The sequence below is a fragment of the Cotesia glomerata genome, linkage group LG8 (genome assembly GCF_020080835.1).
Source record: "Cotesia glomerata isolate CgM1 linkage group LG8, MPM_Cglom_v2.3, whole genome shotgun sequence".
Classification (NCBI taxonomy): domain Eukaryota; kingdom Metazoa; phylum Arthropoda; class Insecta; order Hymenoptera; family Braconidae; genus Cotesia; species Cotesia glomerata.
In genome coordinates, this window is record NC_058165.1 from 16,681,053 (window position 1) to 16,696,447 (window position 15,395).

The 15,395-nt window shown below is 26.5% G+C and overlaps 1 protein-coding gene across 3 annotated transcripts in view; it reads right to left on the reverse strand.

Annotated features, from left to right (window-relative positions):
* LOC123270511 (calcitonin gene-related peptide type 1 receptor-like) overlaps positions 1 to 15,395 on the reverse strand; it is a 280,947-nt gene that overhangs the window by 20,210 nt on the left and 245,342 nt on the right. For all 3 annotated transcript variants that reach the window (XM_044736600.1, XM_044736601.1, XM_044736602.1), the window contains 3 exons: positions 14,111 to 14,202; positions 7,780 to 7,906; positions 7,449 to 7,675 (listed from right to left, as the gene is read on the reverse strand). In XM_044736600.1, coding sequence (XP_044592535.1) covers positions 7,449 to 7,675; positions 7,780 to 7,906; positions 14,111 to 14,202 — 446 coding nt within the window. The remainder of the gene's footprint in view (positions 1 to 7,448; positions 7,676 to 7,779; positions 7,907 to 14,110; positions 14,203 to 15,395) is intronic.

Below are 15,395 nucleotides of genomic sequence, written 5' to 3' on the forward strand. Positions count from 1 at the left end.
AAGACCAGCTTGAGATTCGAACCCACGCCTGGCAGTTGATTAAATAAAATTATTAAATTAAAAAAAATTATGTTTTCTATATTCTGCTTGATTTTTAGTTCATCTCGTGATGTAATTTTATCGATTATTGTACTAAATAAAAAAAAAAAAAAATGCATGGAATTTTAATTTGAATAGTAAAAGGTCGCTCGAAAAAATCTAAACTACTGAACTAATAAATTGAAAAAAATTATGAGTGACCTTTCAAAATTTAAATTTTGAACTGAAATTTTCAGAAACTTATTTTTTTTTTAGTCTATAGAATTATACCGTAATGAGAAAAAAAATTCGATTTTTGATGATTTTTGAAATTTAAAAAAATTTGAAGCGACCTCTTAACTTTTTTTTGAGCTGTCTTTTGGAGAGGGCTCTTAAAACATCAAAAACTAACATTTTTTCACTCGAGACTTAAAAAAAAAAATAGTCGGTTTTTTTGGGGCACCCTAATGAGTATGCTTTTTACCTTCTATTTAAATATTCAATCGTTATTAAATATTGTTATTAAATATCTTTTCCTTCGTTAAAAACTACTAATTGTTTAATCAGATTAGTATAATATTTAATAAAAATTTGTTGAATTACTACAAAATTTATATAGACTTAAAGTTTTGAAGAAAAACGAACTATTGTAGATTGGAAATAAAAGTTATTTATGTTTGATAAGCATAATACTACTAGTTTGTATTTGAAGTCCAGACGGTCAGTATTCAGCAAGGTATGCTCAATATTCGGAGCAATCGGCTGCAACCTTAATTATTACAATTAAATTTTTATTATTATATATTTTATAAACAAAATTATTATTGTTTGTAAGTTAAAACCATAAAACTTATTTCATATCATAAACTTTTCCAATAAATTAACTTATAATTTATTTATGTCAATTTTATCTAAACTGGTTAATAATTGGACCCTTTACCCTAATTAATAATTTCAATAAAAATGATAACTTACAAACGTGAGTAATCTAAATTGCCGTGTCTTACCTATAATCATAAAGCAAGATCCAATCAGTCGTAGAATTTTCGTTTAAAGTTTCTATTTGGAGACTTTGATTGGTTGAAATACTCGAAGCAGTCATCTTTATCTAGGTATCCGGGATATCTCGGAATAAAAGTTTATGCAGAGTGGCGTTTCATGTGATACCAAGGCAAGTCCTGAGGGATCGTCCTATTTGCAAGCTTTTACCTCAAACTCTCTCTAGCGTAGTCTATAGGTTTACTAGGCTACTATTATACAGTTCTATCTATATATATATCATATAAAGTGCGGTGTCGGTCGTCAGTATGCCATGATATCGTGTAACTACCCTTTAGCGTTCTCTCATTCTCTTGTTTGTGTTTCGCCACTTCCGTTCTCCCGCTTAGTTGTTGCTTTGTATTTGTCTCGATGGATAAATTGCATCGGTGCCGACGTTGTCAAGATGGAAAATTTTTATTAATTGATTTTTATTGCTTCTTCATTGTACGGCTAGTTACAGTTCTAGTTTTGTTCTATTTCTTCCTTTCACTTCCATTCAAGTCAATTTTTTTTATTAAATTATTTTATTTCGTTAAATTTCTAATGAAAAATAATATAAACTAACAACCTTGCGGTCACTGCGGTCACTGCAGTGACTTGTAAATTATAAAAAATTACAATTTTGCTTTATTAAATGACTGTGGTTCAATTGGACTGTACTTTCTTAAATATTAACGTTTTTAAAGATATAAACTCATCCCGATGTTACACTCATCAAGAGCTTTAATTTGAGTACCCACATGCATTTTTGATATATTTTTCATATATACATTTATATAATATATATTTTAAAGATATAAGCTCATCCCGATGTTACACTCATCAAGAGCTTTCATTTGAGTACCCACATGCATTTTTGATATATTTTTTATATATTCATAAATATAAATATATAAAATATATGAAAAACTGATGTGGAGACTCAAATGAAAGTTCTTGATGGGTATAATATCGAGATGAGTTTATATCTTTAAAAATGTCAATATTTCACAAGATACAAGGTAATTTTTTAACTATTGATATTTTTGAAGATGTAAGCTCATCCTGATGTTACACTCATTAAAAGCTTTCATTTGAGTACCCACATGCATTTTGATATATTTTTCATATATTCATATATATAATATATATAAATATATGAAAAATTAATGTGGGTACTCAAATGAAAGGTCTCAATTAGTGTAATGTCAGGGTGAGCTTATATCTTAAAAAATGTCAATAGTTCACAAGATATTTGTTAAAATGCCCTGTACTTTCTTAACTATTGATGTATTTAAAGATATAAGCTCATTACAATGTAACACTTATCAAGAGCTTTCATTTGAGTACCCACATGCATTTTGATATATATATATATATATATATAATATAAAATACAGAGTGTCCCAGAAGTAACGGACGCCATTATAACATCTGATAAAAAAAATAATTTTGAGACGAAAAGTCCTTAGCTATTTTTTAATCAGGCGCATAGATAATTGATTATTAATTAAAATAATGTCCTTTTATGCGTTAAAGAGAGAGCACCAGTGTCCAGTCAAGTGCGTTCCAAACGAAGACGCTTGCACGTGTGAATGTGTAAGTAAATGTGTGTGACTGCGTTAGCTATAGTAGCTAGTTAGTCATACAGTTAGTTGTTTCTTTGTTTGCCACATACTTTACTGGATACGGACGCTCTCTCTCTAACACATAAAGCGACGTTACTTTAATTAATAATTAATTATAATATCTATGCGTCTAATGCATAGTATATGAAAAATTGATGTAGGTACTTAAATGAAAGGTCTCGATGAGTGTAATGTCGAGGTGAGCTTATATCTTTAAGAATGTCAATAGTTCAAAAGATACAAGGTCATTTCTTAATTATGCCTAAATACTTATCATAATAAATTGACTATCGGTGAGAATTAAATAAATCCTCGAAAAGGTACAAATTTAAGTCAAGAACTTTGCAATGACACTGAATTTCACTAAAAAAAACCGATTTTATTATATAATTATCTTGGAAACAAAATTTTTCTTATTCTTTTAATAATATAGATTCAATCTAGAATATTATTATAGTGAAGGTTTGTAAATAACGCGATTAGGATACTCAGTTCTTGTCTTCGCCGCTAGGTGGCGATTTTTTCTCGCTGGTTAAAAAATCTTACCAGAGTATATCAAAGTTCCAATTTTTTGTTAATAATTTTGAATATTTAAAAACGATTTTTTGTTTTTGCATAAAACTAGTATTGAGAAATTATAAATAGTTCTATTTTTCACATTGAACATTTATTAATTTTCAATAAATTTTATTTAATAAATTAATCATTAAATGTTTATAATTTATATAATTTTTTTTTGATTATCAAAAAATTTAAAATCTCTAGTAAATTATTCTTACTAATTTTAAAGTTATCAATCTTAAAGTTTGAACATCAATATTAAGAAAATAAAGGTCAAAAAAAAATAATTGCGGCTGTAATAACAATAATAATTATAATTAAAGCAGATAAGACAAGACCAAGAAAAATTTGAGTTTTAATTAAAAAAGTTGATGTCCGTAATTTATTACATCCTTATAAAATTTGTCCGGCACTCACATTTAAACAAAGTCCAATTATTTTTGCCAAGAATAATATAACTAGATTTAGACATGAACACACATTCAATCCGACTCAATTTCCACTGGTGGTCTTATTCTTTACGCTTCACTTAGTATCTCCCATTTCAGTAATGAAACTCCGGTAAGATAAGATGATTACTTTCATTCTCTTTTTATCCTCATTTAGATTCCGCTGAAAAAATGATAAAATACGGAAATAAAACGTCAGAGAGGTTTTTTTTCTTATCCTTTCTTCGGTTTCTTCTGTTTGCAAAAAAACACCCTATTCAATTTTATTAAAGGAAACGTGTAAGGATCAAAATTCGGATCCGAATCATTATTTATACTTAACGTGAACTTAAGTAATTAGAGCATATCAAACATGCTCAGAATTTTTTATTACAGTTATTTTCTTAAATTTGATTTTATATTTTCTAAAATTGATCGAGGGGCATTCTATGCGAAATGGAAAAATGACTAAAATTAAAAAATTTCTCTAATTCATTCTAATTTAGTCCTAATTTATTATGAAAAGTCTATATTTTACTAATTTGTAAAGAAAATTTTTTTTAATCAATAAGAAAATCGATTTTTCTCTTCTAGTAACTTTTCAGCCGTACTACACAGTAAAAAAATTTTCGTAAAATTTAATATAAAATTTTGTGTAGATGTTTTTTTTACATAAAATTTATGTTAATTCTACACAAACGGTTTGTATTGATCAATCCATCCATTTTTTAACACACTCAAGTGTTAATTCAAAGTAAAACTACACTTTTTTAATGTTACTGGCCAACCAACACAAAATTTATGTTAAAGAATTCTTCATATATAGTCACGTATGCCACACAAGATAGACATGTAAATGTGATAGCCTCAACGTCATTTTAATTTGGTGGATTTTGATTTGTGTCATTACGTAAAATACTTAAATGCAGCTAATAAATATACAATTGTAGTGTATAGCAATTAAAAACTAAGTAAATAAAGGGTAATTTATATCCACAGATTCGGTAGAATCTGGCGCCAAGGTCCGTTCAAAAATCCCGTTGTAAACGGAGCGCCAGACTACCGACTGTGTTTACTGTAAGCAGAACGGTATTTCGAGGTTGCAAAATTTTATTTAATTATATGGTTCTCCTTTTTCCAAAATGATATATTATAAAAGTAATTTATACTTTATTTTACTGATATTAATTAATTATAATCAATTATAACACTTAATTCACTTAAAATTATTAAATTTTATCAGCACAAACTATAGTAAGCCCAGAAATTTCGATCCTGACTTTTTTTCGATGGGGAATATCAGCGCCACAGACTAGATAAAATAAAAATTGTAGTCATCCTTCCTATAGACACGCAACTACAGTAAAAAGTGATTCATAGCTTGCATCTATGGCCGCCAGGGTGCACTGGAATTACATCTACATAAACTGTAGCTTCAAGGGGATAGTTTGCAGTAAAAAATGCAGTCAACACGAGATTTAAGTTGTTATCAATTGTAAATTTTCATTATAATTACAAAAAATACTAAAATCCGAACAAAAACAGTTTCACTGTAAAAAAGTCGCGCCAAGTCCACGTTCATAAGACTATTAGGAAAAAAATTTTTTTTTTTACCAAAAGATACAAAATAAAAAAATAAAAATCCGAGTAACCGATATGATTGTTTATGGTTTCGCAAATTAAAAAAATTTTATTGTAAATTTAAAAATTAAAAAATTTTAGAACATTACTTGGTGTGCGTCATTGTGTATTTTAATTTTATTAAAGTCCTAGTAAATAGATTTTACGAATTTCATTAAAAGTAAAATATTTTGCAACCGCGCACACTAAATACGTTCTAAAATTTTTTTTTTAATTTTTAAATTTACAATAAAATTTTTTTTAATTTGCGAAAACCATAAACAATCATATCGGTTACTCGGATTTTTTTATTTTTTTATTTTGTATCTTTTTGTAAAGAAAAAAAAAATTTTTTTTTCCTAATAGTCTTATGAACGTGGACTTGGCGCGACTTTTTTACAGTGAAACTGTTTTTGTTCGGATTAAAACATCCGATAACAGAACTGTAACCTTAAAATTCATTACAAGGTTAATGTCCTTTCTAGTGTGAATCTAGAAGACAGAATAAATTTTAAATTATGAGGAAATAAATAAAATAAGAAAAATTATAAATTTTATGATTATGAATCTAGCAGACATGTTGATTTTTTGACAAATTATTTACAAGTTAAAAATACTTAAAAAAAATTACACGAATAATTCTTCAAATTTTCTACAAGTGAAATTTTTTTTTAATTTTTGTAATAATTTTTCATTAAAAAAATTGTAAAAATTTTCAGATGTCGGCTAACTTAATTTTCATTTATTTTTTGAATTAGACAAAAAATAAATAATTGAAATTAATAAATTATTAGAAAATAAACTTACAGTTTTTTTGATTTCTTACATGTGCATTTTTCCTTTAATTTATTATTTTCAATTGCTCATGTATTTTTTTTAATCACAAAATATATATATATTTAAATTATTAGTAAAACTCACATATTTGACAGCTGATCTGAGTAACACAAAGAAAAAGTTACAATCAACACTTTATTTGTGTTATGGATAACATTTAAGTGTGTAGAAATCCGAGAATCAGCCAATGAAAGTTTTAACATATTTTTGTGTTACTTTTAACACAGAATTATGTTGATTTCATCAATACAAACAGTATGTGTAGAATTAACATAAATTTTGTGTAAAAAAATCATCTACACAAAATTTTATGTTAAATTTTACGAAAATTTTTTTACTGTGTAACTTGTACCCGGGTAAAATGGTGTTTCAATAGTTTTAAGAACAAATTCATTTTATGTTTGTTATTAACTAACATATTTATTATTATATTTTTAAGAACAAATTTTTTTATGTTCGTTATTAATTAACACCTAAGTTTATCAAGATCGTGTTGTCAGCATGCTAAATCCTTTATTTGTGTTTTTTAATTAGTTTTTTTTTAATTATCCTAAATAATTTATAGTTAAATATATAAACAATAATGTTTCTAAGGTTGAAATAATATAAAATTCTTTTTAATAAACAACTTCATGTCGACATTTTGTACTTGTCCCACCAGTCCCAATAAAAAAAATTTTTTTAATTGTTTCTACGTAGGTAATCAGTCTAATTCTTCATAATATTGAATGTTTGTAGGATAAATTTTGTATTGAGATGGAATCATTTTTTAAAAGTTTAGTGGTCGAACTGAAATTGGACTTTAAGTATACCGCGGTAAGAGAGAAGGATTTTTCTTAATCCCTCCAGTCACACTCAGTTAAATGATAATTACGAGAAACTTAAAAAGTAATGGAGGTTTTTGACAAAGGGATGTTGTTAATTAGTTATTCTTCTATATTATAAGATAAATTTGACTATAGTATGAGTTTCAGTCACATAATTATAGCTTATAATCGATGGAGTCAAATGTCTCACCAGTTACTATGGAATGCCCCTAGAATTCTTTTGGATTTTTGAATTTCCGTGATTTAAACTAAAAATATTATTAAAATTCTGGATAAATAATAAGAGACAGTGGAAATTGATAAGGACCTTTCTTGTTAGAAAATTAAATTTTCTACAAAAAAGGATATCTTATGATCTTTTCATATATTTAGTATTTAACCCAGGATTTGAAAATTAAAAAAGTTGGTATTAAATTTTTGACAATAAATTTGTCCAATTTTGGACATTGTAATTTTGAATTAACTTAAAAATTAATTATAACTATAATTACTATAAAAAGAAAGTTTACTTCATACTGTCAGCCGCATCACTAGATGTAAATCTTAACGAAGCATAAATAAGTACAACGATCGCGGGAACTGGCCAGCCAATAGACATCAAGCATTTAACCAATTTATGCTCGTTTGAAAACGCACTGACAAGAATGGTGTGGAGGTAGAACCCTTCGCACAACATCCACGAGTAATTCGTTAGCAGAAAGTAGTGGAGAATTATGTGCAGTAGGCGACAAGATATCTAAAGTAAAAATATCATTTTTTTTTTTAATTTTATAGAATAATTTAAAAACTTAAGAAGAAATATATTTTATAAAAAAATTGTCGAAGTAATGGGACACTTACGCCATTTGCGTGGATAAGCTCGGTATTTGTCACAATAAAAGCATACCATATTAGCCAAAGTAGGTTGTTTACAGCAAACGAAGCGAAGAGATTCATGTGGATTGTTATTCGCGCGCATCTTAATGATCTGAAAATAAAAATGATCAATTTTAAGAAAAAATTGTTGGTAATAAATTTTAGAAATATTTAAAAAGGACAGAGAAACTTTTTTAAAAAAATGTTAGGATAGCTCAAAAATTTTTTATGAAAAATTTATGAAAATAATTTTTTAGCATCGTTGCAGACAATGACACAATTTATTTGAATTTTTTGTATTAATTAGTACTCCAGTAGACATTTATAATAATTATTGATGTTCTAAAAATATTTTACTATAAATTGCACGACTTAAAAAGCAAAAAATTGAGAGTTTTTCCTCCCTTATTAAACAAAATGATTTTACGCGTCGAATGCCTATAAGATATATATATTACACGGAGAGAAAAATATGGAAATCATTTCTGTAATTTTAATGAAATGTTTTCCTATATCATTTGAGGAGCGATTACTTAAATTATGGGAATTGTACCCATAATTTTTGGGAAATGTTACTATAATTATGGGAATGGTTCCTATAATTATAGGAACGATACCTATAATTATAGCTGTAATATCGGCATGATTCCCATAATATATAGGAATAGTTTCTATAATATTATAGGAACCATTCCTATAATATTATGGGAACCATTCTCATAATATTATAGTGATGCCTATAATATTGAAGTAATATTTTTTCACACAACAGTATAAGAATCACTTTTCTAATCTATAGAAAAACGATAAAGTTTCTGTGTCGTTGAAAATTTAAATCAGAGCCAATTTTTCAACCCGGGGTTTAAGTATTTTATAATAGTGAATATGCCTATCTACATATAATATATATAGATATATACTTACTTAGTTAATTTAATATTATGTATTAATTTTTATAAATGTATTATATTTTTCTGGTGTTTATGCATAGGTGCTTCTTGCACCTCTATAGAATGTTTTACCAGAAGTAAATAAATAAATAAATAAAAAAATAAATAAATAAAATATTCACAATGATAAAAATAATTAAACCCTGGGTTGAAAAACTGGCCCTTCAATATTGAATACTGAGATATAGAATTAATTATTTTTAACTGAATTAGTAAGAAAATGTCCGTTTTATTAGAGAAACTTTAGAATTGCTACAATATTTTTCAATATTATTTAACACAATAATAACTGAATTGGAATAAACAATTTAAGATTAAGTACACACGTGAATAAAAATTGTGAAAAAGAAATTTTTTCACTCTAGTGGAAGATCAATTTTCATTTACAAAAAAAAAAATTTTTAGCAAAAAAATATGTAATAATTACTTTATATTTTTTAAGTGGTTGCGTCATTACTATGAAAATAAACATTTTTCTATTATTATGTGCGTCATTCCCATAATATTATAGGAACCATTCCTATAATAGTATAGGATCCATTCCTATAATATCATGAGAACCATTCCTATCATATTATAGTGATGACGTACATACAATATAGGAACCATAACCATAATATATTGAAGCTATTCCATTATTGTATAGGAACGTTTCCAATAAAATATGGGTATGATTCCCATAATGAGCATAGGATTGATACTTATAATGATCATTTTATTATAGGAACCATTCCCATAATCTTTGGAAAGGTTCCTATAAATTTTTCTCCGTGTAGAAACTAAGAAAACTCACAAATTTCAACTATAAATTTGTGGACTAAAATATGTTTAGTATCAATTAATTCTATCAGATGGCGTGTGGTTAGAAAATTCTTTCCTACCTATATACAAAGCTAACTTAAATATTTGAACTCCAAATTAAATACCGATTGGATTTACTCTTTGAGTAGAATATGTTTCCAACAGCAAGTGCACTTTATTTGGTATTAATGTTTTGACTTGCTCAACTATAAGTGATTTGATGCGCATCGAAGTATTTTCGTGATGAAAATATTAGTTAAAAAAAATATTTTCACAAAAGATGCATTAATTCTTTTCTATAGTTTTATTTTCAATTTCTCCAATTCCAGTTAGTAAATTCTTTGAAAAAAAAAATTCTCTTCTTATCCTGTAAAACTGAATAAATTTAATCAACGCCTAATAACTCTTCGAGAAAGTCCCAAATTGCAGGGAACATTTGACTTTTAACGAGTCTTGCAGAGTTTTGAAGACTTATTAAAAATTTTTTTACTTAGTTAGGGATGTTAAGACTTTCGAAAAGTCTTACTCAGAGTTGTAAAGACTTTTCAAGAGTTTTTTCAGAGAATTATTCCCACAAGGGGAGATATTATTTAAAATTATTTACATGATTTGATAGCATTAAAATGATTATAAAAAATTAATTAATCATTTTGTTCAATCAGGGCTTACATTCAATTTTTTAATAATTTTTTTGGATAAATCTTTCTAGACAACTTTAATAAGTAATTTGAATTAATTTCAATCAACTACTTATTTATACTAACTGATATTCTAGAATAAAAGCTTAAAAAATCGTTGGGACCGACAAAAAATTAGTAAAAGATTGTAAGAATATTGATACAGTTAAAAATTGTTCAATTCTTCCATTTTGGACAAAAAATTAGTTCTCTGACGCTTTCGACAGACGGCGTTGCCTTAAAATTCTTGCAGTTGGCTCTTGACACCTCCGTGTCTCTTAAAAATTGAATTAAGTAACAAGTAAGTAAATTTCAGCTAATTCCTAGCAAGTTTCCTGACGATTCTTGTTAAATTATGAATTTTTAGTGTAGAATTATATAAATTTCAAATTAAAAGTCTTAAGCGACCCCTAGAAATTTTTTACCAATTGATTTTGGACTTCAAATTTTAGAACATTTAAAAAAGGATCTTTGAAAATGACAAACAGTTCAAATTTATGCATAGAAAAAAATAATTTCTTGTGCTCAAGAAATTGTGAATCTTTTTTAATATTGTAATGTGTGACAGCATCACTTGGCAAATTAGTAACTAAATGGCGTTAATTAATTAATGTGCAATTGTTATAATTATTATTATTTTTTTCTTTTTATTTTTATTAATTACTATTATTTTCTTGGGTTGCAATTGCTAACACGTTAATATTCTATTCATTTAGCAACTAAACTTTTAAATTACTGTACTATTTATAAGTCATCTTGTTATACATTATAAATTTTCTATATACTAACTGAATCGTTTATTTGAGAAACCCCATAAGTAAAAAATACTAAATTTTTCCGGAGAAGCAAAAAACATTTTTTTCGGTTAAGTTTGCATTAACATCATGAACCAATAATGAATAATAATAATGTTAGTAGCCTGAAAAAATATTCGAGCATGAAAAAATTTAATTGTTAATTACTACTATTCATAATAATGATTTGAAGTTGATTGACTTATGGGGTTTCTCACCAAAATGAATATAATAGCAATAAAATCATTAATTTTTATCCGCCAATTATTTATCATATTTATAAAATAAAGTACAAAATATGTATTGGAACCAAAATTAACGAAAATTATTAAAAATCATCTATTTTTAATTTCAAATTAGTGAATTGAGAGTCAACAATAAAACAACATTTTAATTTATCACAATCTAACTTATAAAAATGAAATTGCAAACATTATTGAAATCAAAGTATTTAACGGTAAATATAATATATTTTTATTAGGTTATCATTAATTTTAAAATTTAAATCAATTAAATCAGAGTCAACAATAAAACAACATATTTTTAATTTTAATTCATCAAGTGAATATTGTAAAACTCATTAAAATTCAAGTTTAGTTTCTAATTATTTAATAATCAATTATTTTAAAATTGAAGCCAGTGAAATTACATCAAACAATAAAACAATAATTTAATTTAATTTTTTAAACCCATACTGCAAAAATTATTAAAATTTAAGTATTTTGCATTGAACTGAATTTTTCTTCTCAGAAAAAGTTTTTTTGAAAAAAAAAAAAAAAAAAAAAAAAAAAACAAAGAAAATAATTTTTGGAATTTTGAAATTGAAGGTTTATTTAAAAAACTCCGTAAGTCACCGACTTATGGGATTTCTCAACTAAACGAGATTTATATCAACCGATTTGTTAGGTCTTGAACACGAATTTAATATTTTTTGGTGCTGGTATAAGTCAGGAGAAATTCAAAGGACCGAAAAATGCAATAAACCCGATATCGAAAAAAATATGACTTATGGAGTTTCTCAAATAAAAGATTCAACTATTGTGACTATTAGCCCGGTTAATAGCTTAAGCTATTGGGTTTGTTTTAAAAAAATAAATAAATATTTTTGTGAATCAAGATTTTTTCTTTTATGTAGATTTAATGATTAAGGAGGTCCTTTCGCCATCAATTTTGAATAAAAAATATTAGATTATGCATAAAATTAAGTTTTATCTAATAGTTAAAGTCCTTATTTATCTACTAGTGAAGTTTAATTTATTCTTCACCGTGCAAATTAAAAAAAAAAAATTTCTAAAAATGTTAGTATTTTTTTCGAGTCTTACGAGAAAGTCAGACCTTAACAACTTTCTCGAATTATGGCATTAACCACCGATTAGATGGGGTAAAAAAAAACTCAAAATAAGGTTTTCGAAATATTCAGGTTTGATTTTTTGCAATAAAATATATAGGTTGCCGTGGAATTTATGGAAAAATTAAAATTATCACAGAAAATTTTTGAGTAACCTACATTTAAATGGCGTCAAAACATTTGGCAACGTTGTGTAGCGCGCACAGTAAAAAAATTTTCGTAAAATTTAACATAAAATTTTGTGTAGATGATTTTTTTACATAAAATTTATGTTAATTCTACACAAACTGTTTGTATTGATCAATCCATCCATTTTTTAACACACTCAAGTGTTAATTCAAAGTAAAACTACACTTTTTTAATGTTACTGGCCAACCAACACAAAATTTATGTTAAAGAATACTCCCAGTCGGTTAGTAGTATAAATAACACTTTTTAAATGTCAATTCAATATAAAGGCTGTGTTAATGTTTTCTATAGTAACACAAATAATATGTTGAATTTACACAAAGATATGTTAAATTATGACGTCGCTCCGCTTTATTTTGCGCGGGATCTCGGGAGTACGAGCATAGTCACGTATGCCACACAAGATATTTAGACATGTGAATGTGATAGCCTCAACGTCATTTTAATTTGGTGGATTTTGATTTGTGTCATTACGTGAAATACTTAAATGCAGCGTGAAAAAAAAATTATTTTCCATTAATATATAATTAACGAGTTTATTAATAATTAATAATTAGAAATCAATACATCATTAATCCTATAATCATCTATTGCCACTGACTTGTAGTAAAAAAGAAACTATTGGTTAAAATTAATTATTCACTATTTAAAAATTTTGAATACTTTATTGAGTTCTTTAACTTTGTATTTATGGGAAACAATTTATTTTTTGTTCAGAAATTAAAATCTATTTAAATATATATTTAAATTATTAATAAAACTCACAAATTTGACAGCTGATCTGAGTAACACAAAGAAAATGTTAAAATCAACACTTTATTTGTGTTATGGATAACATTTAAGTGTGTAGAAATCCGAGAATCAGCCGATGAAAGTCTTAACATATTTTTGTGTTACTTTTAACACAGAATTATGTTGATTTTATCAATACAAACAGTATGTGTAGAATTAACATAAATTTTGTGTAAAAAAAATCATCTACACAAAATTTTATGTTAAATTTTACGAAAATTTTTTTACTGTGCGCGAGCTTCAGACCATTCAATAAATTCAAACTAAACTTTAACGCGCTTATGTTTTTCATACATACTTATTAATTAATTTATTGTTAACAAATTTTCATATTTCATTATTGAAAAGTAAAACAATAATTAAAAAATACTAGCATTCTTGCCATGAGACATTAGAATGTTATGGTTTTATGACTAAACATTTTTTATTAATTTATTTATTTACACTGACTGCAAAAAATTAAACATGGTTAAGGTTATATTATGCAAATGAAAATGTAAACAACCGATATATAGCGTTGCCAAATCGCAGACAGGTTACTAACAGCTGATTTACAAGAATCAAATTAATTTTTGTATTTAACAATTTTTTTTTAATGTTCAAAATTTCAACGATTAATGCCTCATATACTATTTATTTTTTAATTGTAGGAATTTTTATGGGTTTTTTTTTATTTTAATTTATCGAATATTGACTACTACAGTTATTGTGACTCAACTGGAGCGAAAGGACTTCCTTAATGTGACTAATAAATGTTAAGCTTACCTAAAATACGTGAGAATCCCTAGTGACAGAATAAGCGCAATTAAAGATATCGTGTACCCAATTTCGTAGATAATATTAAGCTGCTGTGCCCACTGAAACAAAATTAAAGAGAATTATCAAATCAGACGTCTCATTACATTTAACTCTATCTCGATCAGAGTTTTCTTCTCTTCTCCTATCTACATCCAATCCACTCTATCTATATCTATATCTACTTGTCGCCTCTGTATAATGTTATCAGTATATTCTCATTTAAGATAATGACACTCCTTAACGAGCTCCGTCGTCAAAGTTATACGATCTCTTTGCAGCGTCAAAAGGGGTCCAGGATCCAACACGGATCCACCAATAAATTCATACAGAAAAAAGCACAAAACAGTTTTCTTGTCAGTTCTTTTCAACTGATACTTCCTCCGGTTTGGTGCTCTCATGTGTAACATGAAACACGTTTGATGGTGTTAAATCATTCATGAGTTCCATAACTCCCGGGGGAAGTATCGTAGTCACACTGTTTGTCTTCTCGAGTTGTTCATTGTTCATTTCCCTGTTTTGATAATAATAATGATCATGGTAATTTAATAAATTGCCCGGGTTTTTTTATTCAATTGTATGCACTGCTCCAGGTACTTAATTTTATACATTATGGACCGTAATTTATGAAATGAAATGTTTTATTTATTTTTTTACATTAAATAAAATACTTAGAATCGATCAAAATTATTTTATGGACTTCTTGAAGCTTGTTTTGTTGATATAAAATTATTTGGTACATTTATTATTATTATTAGAAGTTAGTTCTTGGTTTCGCCGCGAGGTGGCTACACCCTCTCGCTTGTAGAAATATTTTATTAGAGTATATATAAGGAATTAACATTTCTTCTATTGATAAAATACATTATTAGACTGATAAAAAAGAAATATCTTCATTCAAGAAAAATATTCTTGCTCCCAGGAAATTATTTTAAAGAGAACTAGTTGTCTTATATCAAGAAATTCTTGTCTTGATTTCATGTTTCTTGGAGTGTGAGATCTAATCACTCCGATCGATAACATTTTTACTTGGTTCAAGACTATATTATCATCGATCGATACAAGTGAATTCTTTATTCAAAAACGATTCTCTTCAATAAAGAATAATTTTATTTCATTTCAAGAATTATTAATTGTTGATTCGAGAAAAAATTTTTTTCTAACTTCTACTTTTTTTCTAACATTTTTTTTTAACTTCCCGCTAAGAAAAATAAAAATTTTCAGAAATCGGGAAGTTATTGTTTTTACCCCGTTT